The 16,403-nt window shown below is 53.0% G+C and overlaps 1 protein-coding gene across 1 annotated transcript; it reads left to right on the top strand.

The window, feature by feature from the left end:
- The first annotated feature begins 4,069 nt into the window (after positions 1 to 4,069).
- Positions 4,070 to 14,913, top strand: LOC105480413 (ubiquinol-cytochrome c reductase core protein 1). The gene is made up of 13 exons (XM_011739240.2): positions 4,070 to 4,214; positions 4,477 to 4,617; positions 7,489 to 7,575; positions 8,535 to 8,664; positions 8,883 to 9,081; positions 9,673 to 9,752; positions 12,451 to 12,566; positions 12,793 to 12,936; positions 13,071 to 13,231; positions 13,356 to 13,441; positions 13,772 to 13,860; positions 14,208 to 14,283; positions 14,726 to 14,913. Exons 1-13 carry the CDS (start codon positions 4,146 to 4,148, stop codon positions 14,788 to 14,790), a joined length of 1,443 nt encoding a protein of 480 aa, XP_011737542.1. The 5' UTR covers positions 4,070 to 4,145; the 3' UTR covers positions 14,791 to 14,913.
- Positions 14,914 to 16,403: the final 1,490 nt, after the last annotated feature.

The raw sequence follows: 16,403 nt of genomic DNA, 5'->3' as shown, positions 1-16,403 counted from the left end.
CAACCCCTTGAAACACGTCATTCCCAACCAGCATCACACTTCCTGGTTGTCTCCTACTTCAATGGCCTTACCTTCTTAGCCCAGCGTAGCAGTGAGTATAGGGAGGGAGGCTAGGTGACTGGGTTTAGAAATATTTCATATGGGAGGCTGAGGTGGGAGGATCACCTGAGCCCAGGAATTCAAGACCAGACTAGGAAATATAGTGAGACCCCGTCTCTAAAAAAATTTTTTTTTAAATTAGCTGGGTGTGATGGTGCATGCCTATAGTTCCAGCTACTCAGGAGGCTGGAGTGGGAGGATGGCTTGAGCTGGGAGGTTGAGGCTGCAGTGAGCCATGATCACACCACTGCGTTCCAGCCTGAGTAACAGAGAGCCTCTCCAAAAAAAAAGAGAGAGAGAGAAGGAAGGGAGGAAGGGAGGAAGGAAGTAAGGAAGGAAGGAAGGAAGTAAAATCCTGTCTCTACAAAAAATATACAAGTTAGCTGGGTATGATAGTGAGCACCTGCGGTCCCAGCTACTCAGGAGCCTGAGGTAAAAGGATCACTTGGCTCACGCCTGTAATCCCAGCACTTTGGGAGGCCGAGGCGGGCGGATCACGAGGTCAGGAGATCGAGACAATCCTGGCTAACACGGTGAAACCCCATCTCTACTAAAAATACAAAAAATTAGACGGGCGTGGTGGTGCGCGACTGTAGTCCCAGCTACTCAGAGGCTGAGGCAGGAGAATGGCGTGAACCCGGGAGGCGGAGCTTGCAGTGAGCCGAGATTGCGCCACTGCACTCCAGCCTGGGTGACAGAGCGAGACTCCGTCTCAAAAAAAAAAAAAAAAAAAAAAGGATCACTTGAGCCGGGGCATGGTGGCGTGTGGCATCCCAGCTACTTGGGAGGCTGAGGCAGGAGAATTGCTTGAATCCAGGAAGCGGAGGTTGCAGTGAGCCAAGATTGTGCTACTGCACTTCAGCCTGGGTGACAGAGCGAGACTCCGTCAAAAATTAGCCATATTGGCATGTGCCTGCAGTTCCAGCTACTTGGGAGGCCGAGGCAGGAGAATTGCTTGGCTTGAACTTGGGAAGTGGAGGTTGGAGTGAGCAGAGATCATGCCACTGCACTCCAGCCTGGATGACACAATGAGACGCTGTCTCAAAAAAGAAAGAAAAATAATAGAGATCCTAAGACTGAAAGAATGAACTCTTTGTAGCAATAAGATACCAAAGTGTAAACAAGACCTAAGGCCATGCCAGGCAAGAGTTAAGCCATTCACCAAAGAATAAACTATGTTCTAACTGCTGCAAGGTATTTCTTTTTTTCCAGCAGCTAAACAAGCACTGGCCTTGAGATGAGCAATACGGAAACAATTGCAGTTCATCCATCACCAGACACTGACCCCATTCCCTGTTCCACAAGCCGTTAACTATAGCTTTGATTGGACAAGAGACTGATTTTAGTGATTTTTTTCCTGATAAGAGACCACTGAGCAGGGACTGGCTTTAGTTGGTTTATGGAACCTGTGCAGTGAGTGCTTTTGTATCCTTGCTTCATATTTTGACATAGGGAGCTAATTGTATTTCTTTTGGTGGTGGTGGTGGTGGTGGTAGTGGTGGTGGTGGTGGTGGTGTTTGAGACGGAGTCTCCCTCTGTAGCCCAGGCTGGAGTGCAGTGGTGCGATCTCGGCTTACTGCAACCTCCGCCTCCCGGGTTCAAGTGATTCTCCTGCCTCAGCTTCCCAAGTATCTGGGATTATAGGCACATGCCACCATGCCTGGCTGATTTTTTGTATTTTTAGTAGAGATGGGTTTTCACCGTGTTAGCCAGGATGGTCTCAATCTTCTGACATTGTGATCCACCCACCTCGGCCTCCTAAAGTGTTGGGATTACAGGTGTGAGACACCGTGTCCAGCTGAACATGTATGTTTAGCCAAGCCATTCGACATACAGCTCCTGCCCAAATCCCTCCTCTTTTGAGAGGTCTGTCTCTGGTTTTGACCAGAGGCCCACTTCCCAGACTGCAGGTCGCAACCTTTTATAAGAAATGAAGTCAGCCTGGTACGGTGGCTCACGACTGTAATCCCAGAACTTTGGGAGGCTGAGACAGGAGGATCACTTGAGCCCAGGAGTTCAAGATCATCCTGGACAACATAGTGAGACCCCTGTCTCTACAAAAAATTTAAAAAATTAGCTGGGTGTAGTGTGCGAGCCTGTGGTCATCATGGTGCCTGGCATGATTTTTATAAAGATAGTTTTATTTTAAGTATAAGAGTAGTTTTTGGGTAAGGCATGGTGGCTCACCCCTGTAATCCTAGCATGTTGAGAGGCTGAGGCGGGTGGATTGCCTGAGGCTAGGAGTTCAATACCAGCCTGGCCAACATGGTAGAAAATGCAATGATCCTAGCCCTTGCCTCTTCCTATACTTAAGATACTCTCCGACAGGATTAATGATTACACTTCTGTGACCTATAAACAGATGTACTCTCACACCCAAACCTTGATGAGACTTTGCTCTAATGTAACTTCTGAGCACATATGTAATTTCTGAGCACATGGAAAGCCGCCACCACCAGTGTATAAGCTGTGTCGGAAACGCTGCTTTGGAGCAATCTGGCAGAAACTCCCTGAAAGGCTTTCCTGGGTTGTAATTCACAGTAAGACTTCTGAATAGAACTAACTTTAAATATTTAAAAGCTTGATTTTTTTTTTTTCATTAGTTGACATAACAAAGCATACCTTAGAATTTTTTTTTTTGAGACGTAGTTTCGCTCTTGTTGCCCAGGCTGGAAATGGCGCGATCTTGGCTCACGGCAAACAACCTCAGCCTCCCGGATTCAAGTGATTCTCCTGCCTCAGCCTCCCGAGTAGCTAGGATTATAAGCATGCGCCACCACGCCCAGCTAATTTTGTGTTTTTAGTAGAGATGGGGTTTCTCCATGTTGGTCAGGCTGGTCTTAAACTCCTGACAGGTGATCCGCCCGACTCGGCCTCCCAAAGTGCTGGGATTACAGGCCTGACCCACCGCGCCCAGCTAGAATTCTTTTTCCTCTTACAGGAAAGGAAAAGTTTCACTATGTTGGCCAGGCTGGTCTCCAACTCCTGGCCTCAAGTGATCCACGTGCCTCGGCCTCCCAGTGTTGGGATTACAGGCGTGAGCCACCGCGCCCGGTCTCTACTTAATTCTTTTAAAGAGAAAACTGGCAGGGCGCAAACCTGGCCAACATGGAGAAACCTTGTCTCTTTTTTTTTTTTTTTTTTTGAGACAGAGTCTCGCTTAGTCGCCCAGGCTGGAGTGCAGTGGCGCGATCTCGGCTCACTGCAAGCTCCGCCTCCCGGGTTCACGCCATTCTCCTGCCTCAGCCTCCCGAGTAGCTGGGACTACAGGCGCCCGCCACCTCGCCCGGCTAATTTTTTGCATTTTTAGTAGAGACGGGGTTTCACAGTGTTAGCCAGGATGGTCTCGATCTCCTGACCTTGTGATCCACCCGCCTCGGCCTCCCAAAGTGCTGGGATTACAGGCGTGAGCCACCGCGCACGGCCGAAACCTTGTCTCTTAAAGATACAATTAGCCGGGCGTAATCCCAGCTACTCGGGAGGCTGAGGCAGAATTGCTTGAACCCGGGAGGCGGAGGCTGCAGTGGGCTGAGATCGCGCCACTGCACTCCAGCCTGGGCGACAGAGCGAGACCGTCTCAGAAAATAAAAAATAAATAAATAAAGAGAAAAAAAACTGACTTTCAGCACCGCCTTGTGGTCCCAGGTAAGTTTCCACTCTGGTACTTCAGCCCTGGGCTCGAACCTGCGGACACGCTGCGGCTGCAACGCCCCACCCGCCAGACCTCTACTCGGAGTACGCAGCGCGGCTGGTGAGAAACATTGTGCACTCTGACTTCCACGCGTGGAACGGGGAGATGGACCGCACGGCGGGCAAACCTGCTCGGGCTGATGGACGGCAGGCGGACTGTGTGCGCAGGCACGGGCGGCGGCACTGATAGAGCCAGCCAGCCAGCCAGCCAAAGCCAGGCCAGCACAACTGACGGTCCCGGATCCCGCCAGGAGGCGGCCGAGCGCCAACTTTACGATACTGCGCCTGCGCCGCGACCGCCAACGCGCCTACTCTACGCTTGCGCGGTGCAACTTAGAGCCGACTAGAGCTGGAAGATGGCGGCGTCCGTGGTCTGCCGGGCTGCTACCTCCGGGGCACAAGTGCTATTGCGCGCCCGCCGCTCGGTAAGGTGGTGGCGAGAGCGCGGGGCTTCAGGGGACAGGGCTTCGGGAAGCGGACGGGTGTGGGCTGTTAGCAGTGGCAGGTCGAGGTGGGGAGGACGCGGGGTCAGGGCCGTGGGAAGGTCATGGAGGAGGGCGGGGAAAGGTACCTCGCCAATGGCCTAGGGGCGGGGGCGGGGAGGGGGACTGGGATCCTCCTGAGTACCTGGGAGGTGGTGAGCGATTCCCCAACAGAGTCCTCACTCGCAGCTGTTCCCTTCCACAGCCGACCCTGCTGCGGACGCCAGCCTTGCGGAGTACGGCAACCTTCGCTCAGGCGCTCCAGTTCGTGCCGGAGACGCAGGTTAGCCTGCTGGACAACGGCCTGCGTGTGGCCTCCGAGCAGTCCTCTCAGCCCACTTGCACGGTGAGCTGGGGACGCCACTGGGGAGAGGGCCTCCAGATTAGGCCTGCCATCTTTTCTCAGGTTGGGGTGTGACCTTGGGCTCGGGTCTTCCCGTTTATGGTTTGGATTCGGACTCAGGATCACTCACCCCAAGAATGGCCCCATTCCCGACCCTAGCCACGCCTTGGCTTCACGGGACAATCTTCACTATAAGTCAACATTGTTTAGCATATAATGCCCGTCAAGTAGGCGGCCAAATTCTTTTCCAGCCTTTTGTTAAGGAGCCCATGTAAGAGAAGTGATCACGTCTCCTCTTACAATGCGGAAAATGGGATTCAGACACCTTAGGTGACTTGCAGGCGTCCAGGTCTGTCACCCTCATTATGCCCAAGCTCATAATCTCCAGGCTAGACCACAAATGCATTTTAGGAAGAAATTAATTTTAACAGTACAATGAAATGTGTGATTTTCCAAAAAATACAAATTCTCAAAATTGACTCAAGGATAGAAATCTTGACTCACAAATAGATATATGAATAGGTGAGAAGATTCCCAAGAAATAATTATCTCCTCCTCCCTTCAGTCCCCATCCCCCAGCTCCAGGGCCAGATGTTTTTATTGACACATCCTTTTAGTTTTCCAGAAACAATGTCCTGCGATTTAAATTATTACTAAGCATAGGATAAGGTGGCCTGCAACTTCCTTGTTATATGGCACCTGTTGTAGTAAAGAATGCTATATTACATGAACTTCAAAATGTCCTAGATTGTAAGGAGCCGTCTGTGTTCCAGTGCAGAGAATCTTAAGAGTCTTGCCAATTTTGATAAAAGGGTACTGTAGATTGTAAAATGCCTCTTGCATTCCAAGATGTTAGATGTGAAATACATGTTCATCTAAGATTGTGTGACTTATGATATATGCATTGACATCTCTTAGGAAAGCAAATATTACTTTATGTTCTCACTTATCAGTGGGAGCTAAGAAATATGTACATACAGATGTAGAAAGTGGAATGGTGGACAGTGAAGACTTGGAAAGATGAAAGGGTGGATAATGATTGCAGTGAGCCAAGATCGTGCCACTGTACTCCAGCCTGAGTGACAGAGTGAGAGTCCATCTTAAAAAAAAAAAAAAGAAATTACTTAATGGGTACAAGGTGTGTTATTCTGGTGATGGATAACGTAAAAGCCCTGATTTGACTACTTGTGCTTTTTTTTTTTTTTTTTTTTGGAGACAGAGTTTCGCTCTTGTTACACAGGCTGGTGTGCAATGGTGCAGTCTCAGCTCACTGCAACCTCCATCTCCCGGGTTCAAGTGATTCTCCTGCCTCAACCTCCTGAGTAACTGGGATTACAGGCATGTGCCACCGTGCCCGGCTAATTTTTTGTATTTTTAGTAGAGATGGGGTTTCTCCACGTTGGTCAGGCTGGTCTTGAGCTCCCTTGACTACTTGTGCATTCTGTGCATGTAACGACATCGCACTTGTGTGCGGGGCACAGTGGCTAACACAGGTAATTCCAGGGCTTTGAGAGGCCAAAGCAGGAGGATCAATTGAGCCCAGGAATACGAGGTTGCAGTGAGCCATGATTACTCTGGCCTGGGTGACAGAGCAAGGCCCTCTGTCTTTAAAAAAAAAAAAAAAAAATGGAGTTTTGTGTATGGATAGAAACTTTTAAAAATTGCGCTTGTACCCCATAAATTTATACAATTAAAAAAAAGTCTTGGCGCAGTGGCTCATGCCTGTAGTTCTAGCACTTTGGGAGACCGAGGCAGGCGGATCATGAGGTCAAGAGATTAAGACCATCCTGGCCAACGTGGTGAAACCCCACCTCTACTAAAAATACAAAAATTAGCTGGGCGTGGTGGCACACACCTATAGTCCCAGCTACTCGTAAGGCTGAAGCAGGAGAATCGCTTGAACCCAGGAAGCAGAGGTTGAGTGAGCTGACATCAGGCCACCGCACTCCAGCCTCGTGACCGAGTGAGACTCCATGTCAAAACAAAAAAAGTGGCCGAGCGCAGTGGCTCAAGCCTGTAATCCCAGCACTTTGGGAGGCCGAGGCGGGTGGATCACGAGGTCAGGAAATCGAGACTATCCTGGCTAACATGGTGAAACCCCGTCTCTACTAAAAATACAAAAAACTAGCCGGGCGTGGTGGCGGGCGCCTGTAGTCTCAGCTACTTGGGAGGCTGAGGCGGGAGAATGGCGTGAACCCGGGAGGCGGAGCTTGCAGTGAGCCGAGATCACGCCACTGCACTCCAGCCTGGGAGACACAGCGAGACTTCGTCTCAAAAAAAAAAAAAAAAAAAGAAAATTAATATTATCTTATTGGGTGCCAGGGCAACACTGGGCAGTGTTTGGTGTCCAGATCTGATTAAAAACGACAACAAAATGGTGTTATAGGAACAATATTTAGTGTGATAAAATATACAGTCTAAACCAATAGTCCCTTCCTTAATGATGAAAGGATCAAATCATTGCCAGAACAAAGGCAGTGTGTAATTTTTAGAAAGGAAAAAATAAGTAGTTGTTTGCAAATGATGTGTTGTATGCCTAGACAAAAACAAATAATTAACTGAAAAGTGAGAGTGAATTTAAGGATTTTGTATGCTGGTGAGACCAGGTAAATGTGCACAGTTAGAAGTGTCCCTGGGGGTCCTTGATAGCCAATCAGGAGAGCAATGATGCAGTGTGACTAGTCATTCAGCTGGCCCTCTGTTTGCCAGGCGTGACTGTATCTCCAAGCACAGGGGTCCTGCTGGGGCAGTTCTCCCTGACTCCAGGATTCATGAGTCCCTGCCTGGGGCTTGTACTGAGTCACTCAGGTGGGGTGTGAGTAGGGGGCTGGGGAGTGGTTTGTTTGTAACCTTTGTTGGTGGCTTCTTGTCCAGGTGGGAGTGTGGATTGATGTTGGCAGCCGTTTTGAGACTGAGAAGAACAATGGGGCAGGCTACTTTTTGGAGCATCTGGCTTTCAAGGTGAGGCTCTTGAAGTCTGTCTCCTCTGGACTTAGGGCTGCCTGTTGTCCCTCCTGAGGATGAAGGTCAGAAAAAATAGCCTGATTATGGGCCTCAGTGGCGGGGCGGATGTCTGGCCAGCCTTCCTAAAAGGAACCACATGAGCTTAACGTCTCCTGAGTAGGCACGTATCTGATGAGCCCCTGCATGAGGCCCTCAGAGCCAAGAAGACCCAAGGAACCACAGGAACCCCACTTTTCATCAGAGAAGCCAGGCCTGTGTTATGTGCATGCATACAGGAGACCTGTGGAACACACATAGATATGCACGTGCATTGTAACAAACCCACAGACATGGACGTACATGCTTGCTTATGAAATGTTCTGCTGTGGTGGAATACCTGGGCATCCCTTGGTTGGGGTGGGCAGGGCCATGGAGCTCTAATGGGCAACCCAGCCAGCTGCAATGTCATGGGTATGTGTGCAGTATTAACCAAGAGATAGCACCACTGTTCTCCACACATAGGACTAGGATTGGGTCCCACAGAGGTGGCCACTAGCATGTATAAACAGACACATACAGTCATGGGAATGGCATGGGAGGAGTGGGTTGTATCACTTGAACACAGGTGTGGGCTTACCTGACCATGGCTGTCAATAAGAAGGGGGAGGTGTACTGGTAATGACCCCACTGCTCGTTGGTAAGGTGTTACAGGAGCTTTAGGAAACACTTGGTCTGGCCATGCCCTTCTGTCCTCACCCTGGTTATCTCTATTCTGTTGGCCCATGATGCCATGGCCTTGGTCACCACAAGGCCTGCTTAGTACTTGGTAAACACAGACTCTGGGATCTGTGTCCCCAGAGTCTATGCTGAGGGAGGTACCTGTGGACCAGTGGTCCTGCTGGATCTTTAGCCTCTGAGGACAGGGTTCTTGGGCTCCTGTGTGGCTTCTGATTGGTCTGGTTGATATCTGATTCCAGGGAACAAAGAATCGGCCTGGCAGTGCCCTGGAGAAGGAGGTAGAGAGCATGGGGGCCCATCTTAATGCCTACAGCACCCGGGAACACACAGCTTACTACATCAAGGCGCTGTCCAAGGATCTGCCAAAAGGTAACACCTGGAGGAAGAGGTGGGGCAGAGGGCAGGGGGGCAGAGGACAGCTACCCAGGAGTCCCTGGCTGACCACAGAATCCTATTACCCTTAGCGTATGGCTTTGCAGCTGGGCAACTAGGGGTGGGCAGCAGGAGATGCCAGGCCTGGGGATTTTGTGCTGTCATTGGTCTCCAGTGGTCCACCTGGCACCTAAACATGTCCTCCTTGCATCTAGTTGTGGAGCTCTTGGGTGACATTGTGCAGAACTGTAGTCTGGAAGACTCACAGATCGAGAAGGAACGTGATGTGATCCTGCGGGAGATGCAGGAGAATGACGCATCTATGCGAGACGTGGTCTTTGACTACCTGCATGCCACAGCATTCCAGGGCACACCTCTAGCCCAGGCTGTGGAGGGGCCCAGTGAGAATGTCAGGTGAGAGTTGGCTGGGCTTGTGGTGGGATGCTTGCCCCATTCTCGCCTGGCCAGACCCTTTCCAGGTCACATTTTCAGTTGGCTAACTGTCTGTCGGGGTTATTTTCCTGAGTCATGCGATTGGAGACAGTTTCTATATCCATGTGGTCCAGTGAGTCTTTTTTAATGGCTTTGTGGGCTTCACTTGAGTTTTGGGCTTTGTTTTAAGGTATGTTTTGGTGCATGTCCTGACAGTCCAAGGGCGGGGTGTCTGGGTGTCCCCTCCATGTGGTCTCTTGTCTCCTTTGGTGATGGCTCTGGGAGCTTTGATACTGCCCTTTGAGAGTCCCACAGTGTTGGCTCACACATTCTCAGAGAAGACTATGAGCCTGTCCTGAGGTCAGGCATGAGGCAAGGGCAGACAAGGGTTGCCCTCTGGGCCTTGGAGGGGTGGGTGGCAGAGATGGGGAAAGGGGGTCGGGGGTGTGCTAGGGCCCACGCTTCGGAGAAACTATGCCTCTCCTAGTCTGCCTCCTCAGTCCCATTCACGCACACACCCCAACTCACTCCAGTGTGGTAGAGGTGCTGACACACTGGCCATATGTCTTGTAGGAAGCTGTCTCGTGCAGACTTGACCGAGTACCTCAGCACTCATTACAAGGCCCCTCGAATGGTGCTGGCAGCAGCTGGAGGTGAGTGATGGACTCACTGAAGTGGGGTCCTAGCCTTGGTTATCAAAGCCAAGGTCCTGGTTCCCACCATAAGGGACATTCCACCCCAGGGGACCCTGCTCCCACCCTAACCTTGAGGGGAATGACCTTCCGCCTGTGCTGTCTGAGGTGGGATAGGAGTCTACCCTGCTGCCACCACTGGGACTGGTTAAACAGGATGCTGTCCCTCTGGTACAGGTCTGTCTTAGCCCCACCTGGTCCTAGGATACTGAGTTTATGGGCTGGTAGGGGATGTAAGCCCCTGGCCTTGTTCCTTGTGGCCTTGCCCTTGGGAGAGCCAGCCATTAGTTGTGTATTGATGCATGCCTGATAACAGACCAAGAAGTGCCTTGAAAGGAAGGCACAGGCCGGGCGCGGTGGCTCACGCCTGTAATCCCAGCACTTTGGGAGGCCGAGGCGGGCGGATCACAAGGTCAGGAGATCGAGACCACGGTGAAACCCCGTCTCTACTAAAAATACAAAAAATTAGCCAGGCGCAGTCATGGGCGCCTGTAGTCCCAGCTACTCGGGAGGCTGAGGCAGGAGAATGGCGTGAACCCGGGAGGCGGAGCTTGCAGTGAGCCGAGATCGCGCCACTGCACTCCAGCCTGGGCGACAGAGCGAGACTCCGTCTCAAAAAAAAAAAAAGAAAGGAAGGCACAGAGGGGTCGGGGAGATTTCACTGGGGCCTCAGAGTTGTAGGTTGGGGGAGGGGCTTTTTAAAGCACCTGTAGTTTGAACAGAAGCCTGAAAGGTGGTGAGTGTTACTTAGGTGGTATGGGGAACTGAGCACAGGGGAAGAGCATGTCATGGTCTGAGGTTTGCTCTGCTGCTGTGTGGGGTCACAGTGCAGGCAGGCTAGCTAGAGAGGGGCTGTGGTAGGGACTGGGCAGGAGATGGCAGGAGCAAGGGGGAGCAGTAAATGTACTCCAGGTGGTTTTATAGATGGAACCTGGTTGGGGTCTGGACATGGGTAAGGAACTGAGGTTAAGATGCTTCCCATCTTGGCTGGGCGTGGTGGCTCACGCCTGTAATCCTAGCACTTTGGGAGGCCGAGGTAGGTTAATCACTTGAGGTCAGGAGTTCGAGACCAGCCTAGCCAACATGGCAAAACCCTGTCTCTAGTAAAAGTACAAAAATTAGCCAGGCGTGGTGGCAGGCACCTATAATCCCAGCTACTCGGAAGGCTGAGGCAGGAGAATCGCTTGAACCCGGGGGGCGGAGGTTGCAGTGAGCTGAGATTGTGCCACTGCACTCTGGCCTGGGCAACAGAATGAGACTCCATCTCCAAAAAAAAAAAAAAAAAAAGTTCCCAGCTGAGCTGACTTTGGCAGCTGAGTATGCATAAAAGACCAATAGGATGAACATGACCGGGGCTTTGGAGCTGAGGAACCTGGGGGTAACAGCAGTCTGACATATCTGTCAGACTAGCAGGGCTTGAGCTCACGGAAGGAATAAAAGGCCAACACAGGGCAGGATGCGGGGGCTCACGCCTGTAATCCCAGCACTTTTTGGGAGGCCGAGGCAGGCGGATCACGAGGTCAAGAGATTGAGACCATCCTGGCTAACACGGTGAAACCCCATCTCTACTAAAAATACAAAAAAATTAGCCGGGCGTGGTAGCGGGCGCCTGTAGTCCCAGCTACTTGGGAGGCTGAGGCAGGAGAATGGCATGAACCTGGGAGGTGGAGCTTGCAGGGAGCCGAGATCGTGCCACTGCACTCCAGTCTGGGCGACAGAGCGAGACTCCGTCTCAAAAAAACAAAAAACAAAAACAAAAAAAAAATAGGCCAACACAGGCCGGGTGGAGTGGCTCACGCCTGTAATCCCAGCACTTTGGGAGGCTGAGGTGGGCGGATCACGAGGTCAGGAGATCGAGACCATCCTGGCTAACACAGTGAAACCCTGCCTCTACTGAAAATACAAAAAAATTAGACAGGCATGGTGTCGGGCACCTATAGTCCCAGTTACTTGGGAGGCTGAGGCAGGAGAATAGCGTGAACCCGGGAGGCGGAGCTTGCAGTGAGCTGAGATCGTGTCACTGTGCTCCAGCCTGGGCAACAGAGCGAGACTCCGTCTTGGGGGGGAAAAAAAAGGCCAGCGTAACTGGTGGCACCACAGAGTCCTCTTGTGGAGGTGAGGAGGCCAGATCCAAGGAGTCCTAGGGTATACGTTTGTAACATTATTTGCAAATGTCCCCAGCTCTCAGGGGACCCCAGACCTTATCACAGCCCTGTAATAGCACCTCTTTCTGCCCCCTCACTTGCCACCCCCTGCCGGGCCAGCAGCCAGAAATACTTGAGGGAGAGCTAGAGGGAAAAGGCAGGCCAGGTGGCTTTGTACCCAGGAGTACCAGTCTTGTCCTTGATATAGGTGGAATGCACCTTCTCAAGTGAGAACCCACACTTACATCACATGGCAGCCCGTGTTGAAGTTCTGAGCGCTGCTGCTCTTCTAGGACTGAGGCCGTGGGAGCTATCTGGCCCTGAGGTGTCTGTCCTGTCCACAAGGCAGGGTCTGTCTGAGGAGGACCTTCTTTCCTCACCCTGTTCTAATGTCACATACTCCTGGTTTCTCCCACTAAGACAGGACATGGGGGTCCTCCGCCTGTCTGTGAACTCCCCTGCACCCTGTGCTTTGGGCCCTGGCTGGTCAGTAATGCCACTGTCTGTCTCAGCAGGAGTGGAGCACCAGCAACTGTTAGACCTTGCCCAGAAGCACCTTGGTGACATCCCTTGGACATACGCAGAGGACACTGTGCCCGCTCTTACTCCGTGCCGCTTCACTGGCAGTGAGGTGTGCTGCCTGTTGGGCCGGGGTAGTGCTCAGCTGGGGACCTGTGGGAGGACCCCCATGTGCATGGTTATCCTGGTGACTCCAGAGATACCTCAGCAGTTGGGAAGGGGTTCTCTGGCTTCTGCATCACAGGCACACATGGTCACACACACGTACACCCTCTACCCACCTTTTCTGTTCCCCCGGCAGTCTGGCTGTCCCTCAACCTTGTCATATACTGTTTCAGATCCGCCACCGTGACGATGCTCTACCTTTTGCTCATGTGGCCATTGCAGTAGAGGGTCCTGGCTGGGCCAGCCCGGACAATGTGGCCTTGCAAGTGGCCAATGCCATCATCGGCCACTATGATTGCACTTACGGTGGTGGCGTGGTGAGTGCCAGAGTGAGCATGGTACCTCACCTTCAGGGAAGAGAGGGTGCTGGGGCTGTGTGCTTCTGTGCGTGGGGGTCACAGTATGGGTTGAAGACAAGAGGGTGGGTGCTGACCACCTATCCCCCTGGCAGCACCTGTCCAGCCCACTGGCTTCAGGTGCCGTGGCCAACAAGCTATGCCAGAGTTTCCAGACCTTCAGCATCTGCTATGCAGACACGGGTTTGCTGGGTGCACACTTTGTCTGTGACCGAATGAAAATCGATGACATGATGTTCGTCCTGCAAGGGCAGTGGTAAGTGGCAGCCTGGTACTCCTAGGTGGGATGGCGGCTTTAACCAGTGCAGTGGGAGGCTGAGAGAGGACACATTGGCTCAAAGTGAACACCACCCACCCACCCCCGCCCCCTCCGACTTTAGGATGCGCCTGTGTACCAGTGCCACGGAGAGTGAGGTGGCCCGGGGCAAAAACATCCTCAGAAATGCCCTGGTATCTCATCTAGATGGTGAGTCCTGCAGCTCAGTGGGGAGGGATAGAGTGCATCTTGCCAGCGACAGCCCCAAGGTGGCCACCACTCCTAACTAACCAAAGTTAGAAAGGAAAACTTTGAAGACCACACTGTGCCCCATCACCCCACCCTTGGAGATGCAGGCAGGTGTGGGACAGGTCCACAGCCCATCGCTACCATAATAGGTGACCACAGAAGAGAGGGCTGTGATCTGGGTCAGCATGAGGTCAGGGAGGTCCTTGTCAACCTTAGGCTGGAAGTTGTTTGTGTACCTGTGGGTCCAGGATTGGGCTGGGTGGACTTCTGAGCCCTCCCCCATCCTTAAAGGCACTACTCCTGTGTGTGAGGACATTGGTCGCAGCCTCCTGACCTATGGCCGCCGCATCCCCCTGGCTGAATGGGAAAGCCGGATTGCGGTAACATGGGCCCCTGGGAGAGGTTCTGGAATCTTGACCTGACAGACACCTGGAGGTGCAGCGTTGGGGCCTGGCACAGCAGAGCCTGCTCCTATATCCCTGGTGTACTAGGCAGCTGTCACCTACAGGGATAGCATAGTGGGAGGGCAGGGCAGAGGTGCTGATGGCTGTGGAGATGGGTGCGGCCTATGGAAGTCTATAGCAGGGATCCCTTCCGCCTTTCCCCTTTTGGGTTGGGGACAGCTGCATGCTGCCTGTGGGAGATCTCGGCTAGTTGGATGATGCTGACTGGCTGAGGTGGTGGCCAGGTGCCTGTTAGCTAGTATGTCCTCTGCCTCACCCTGCAGGAGGTGGATGCCAGTGTGGTGCGTGAGATCTGCTCCAAGTACATCTATGACCAGTGCCCAGCGGTGGCTGGATATGGTAAGTGGCCTAGGGGATCTGCTCTTTGTTTATTTCCTCAGGCCATTCTCTTGGCCTCGCCTTCCACCTCTGCTCCCCCACTGCTGCTCAGCTTACAGAGCAGCCAGTTAAGGCCCCAAGCAGCTCTCCCAAGTCCCCTGGCTGCCAGGGAGTTCTTGCTCAGAAAACCTGTCCCGGCAGTTCCTTGACTGCCTGCCAGGGTGCCTCCATCAATACCCTGCACCCGTCAGGTAACGGGCACCTCCATGTGGGGTGGGGCTTCAAGGGCCAGAACATGAAGGGACAGGCTCAGCACCCCTGGGGGAATGTTCTCTTCCCTCTTTCCACTCAAAGCCTGTCTTGTGCTGCTCTAGGCAGCAGCTCCGAACTGGGTGCGGCGCAGGGCCAGGTGTCCCTGTGCAGGCCAGGTACCCCACCCTGACGCTCCACCCTATCCCCACAGGCCCCATTGAGCAGCTCCCAGACTACAACCGGATCCGTAGCGGCATGTTCTGGCTGCGCTTCTAGGCGGGAAGCCTGTGTAAACAAGAGAGCTGGGCTGGGGCTCGTGGTCCCCCCACCACAAACACAGCACTCCGGCTCCTCTACCTGTGCCGCAGGTGACCACCAATAAAATCTTCTGCTGAGAAATGTGTCGTCCCTCTTTTGGCATTGACATGGAGTCCATGGGGCAGTAGATGGGGAGCAAGGACTTCCCTCTAGTTCTGCAGCTCCTGGATCCTCCTGCCTTCCCACAGGCTGATGTGTCCTCAGCCAGGGGCAAGCATGGGGGCTGCAGCAGAGGCCGGAAGTCTTTGATGCCTGCAGGGAGCTGAGCCCAGATGTTTCCACTCAGCCACTTAGGGGATGTTCCTCAGCCAGCCGGTCCCAAGAGTGGGCTATGGGAGTCCATAGGAAGTGTAAACCCAGCCTTTGCCCCTGTAGGAGTCAGCCTGGAATCCCTGGGGGCTCAGGTGGGAAACCCCTCACTGTGGACCTTGTGCCAGGTCACCCCCTGGTGGTCTCTAGTTTGCTGGGGTGGACCAGAGGGGCCAAGGGGTATCTCCAAGGATGCCTCTTGCGTGTGTTTACTCTGGATTCTGGGAGGAGGGTAGCCTGGGGCATAGTGTTCCCATTTGGTTTCTAACTGCTGCCTGGACAAGCAGGGCAAGAATCCTTTGCCTCCGCTGACTCAGGCTCCAAGAATAGCCCTGAGCTCAGTGGGGCCCAAGCCCCCTCCTTCAACTACATCTGTCCCAGGCAAGTCCAGAGCTGCTGCCCTGACAATCCCCTCCCCATTTTCCTGAGGCTGCCAGGACCCGGTACAGCTCTTAGCTACCTAGTCCCTCTGTTATCTCTTTGGATTCTGGTCCCCATGGTGGGTGGGCAGGTAGGCCATTCCTCCTTCACCCCCCAGTGCTTCCACAATCAGGTTCTCTGGGATCCCAGGGGGAAGTTGAAAGTGAGGGGCCCAGTTTTCCTTTGAGGAAGTCATTGCCTGGCAGTCACAAGCAGGGTGCTGGGACAAGGTCGTTTAGAAGAGGGCTGTTGAGAAGTCTCCCCGGCATCCTAGCTTGGAAGTAGCCCAAGGAACCCTTGTACCGTTCTCACCCTGCCCCAGTGCCTTTCCTTCACCATTGGGTGCCATAAGTTGTCAATTCGGAGACATTTGTTAAGCACCTTCTATGGTCCGGGACCAGGGCATTGCACAGATCATTCTACTTTGTGAACCGCTGGAGAGAAGATGCTGGGCAGCGCAGAACCCTGACAGGCCCAACCCTGGGTGCTCGTGGAGATGCAACACCCAGGCAGGGGAACAAGTGCCAAGTCTGTTGCCAAGTTTGAGCTCCTGGAGGATGGGGCTTCATCTGTAAGCCCAGCCTGGCCCTTAGAGACTACAGGTGTGCTGGTCACGAGAGCTTGAGCTGCTGGGAGTGGTCTGGTTCTAAGGGACCTTGCATACCAAGCCAGGGACTCTGGTCTTTACCCTGGAGCCATGCTGGGGAGGTGTGTGGAGGTTACCATGAAGAGAAGTGACTTGGTCAGCGTTGAGATTCAGCATGGGGACTCTCGGGCCACATTTCTGTATCAGTCCTGGTGAGCTGTGCTGTGGCAGAGCAGAGGTCATGGCCACACAAGAG

Source organism: Macaca nemestrina, chromosome 2 (assembly GCF_043159975.1).
Source record: "Macaca nemestrina isolate mMacNem1 chromosome 2, mMacNem.hap1, whole genome shotgun sequence".
Taxonomy (NCBI): Eukaryota; Metazoa; Chordata; class Mammalia; order Primates; family Cercopithecidae; genus Macaca; species Macaca nemestrina.
This window is presented reverse-complemented; position numbering and strand designations above follow the sequence as displayed.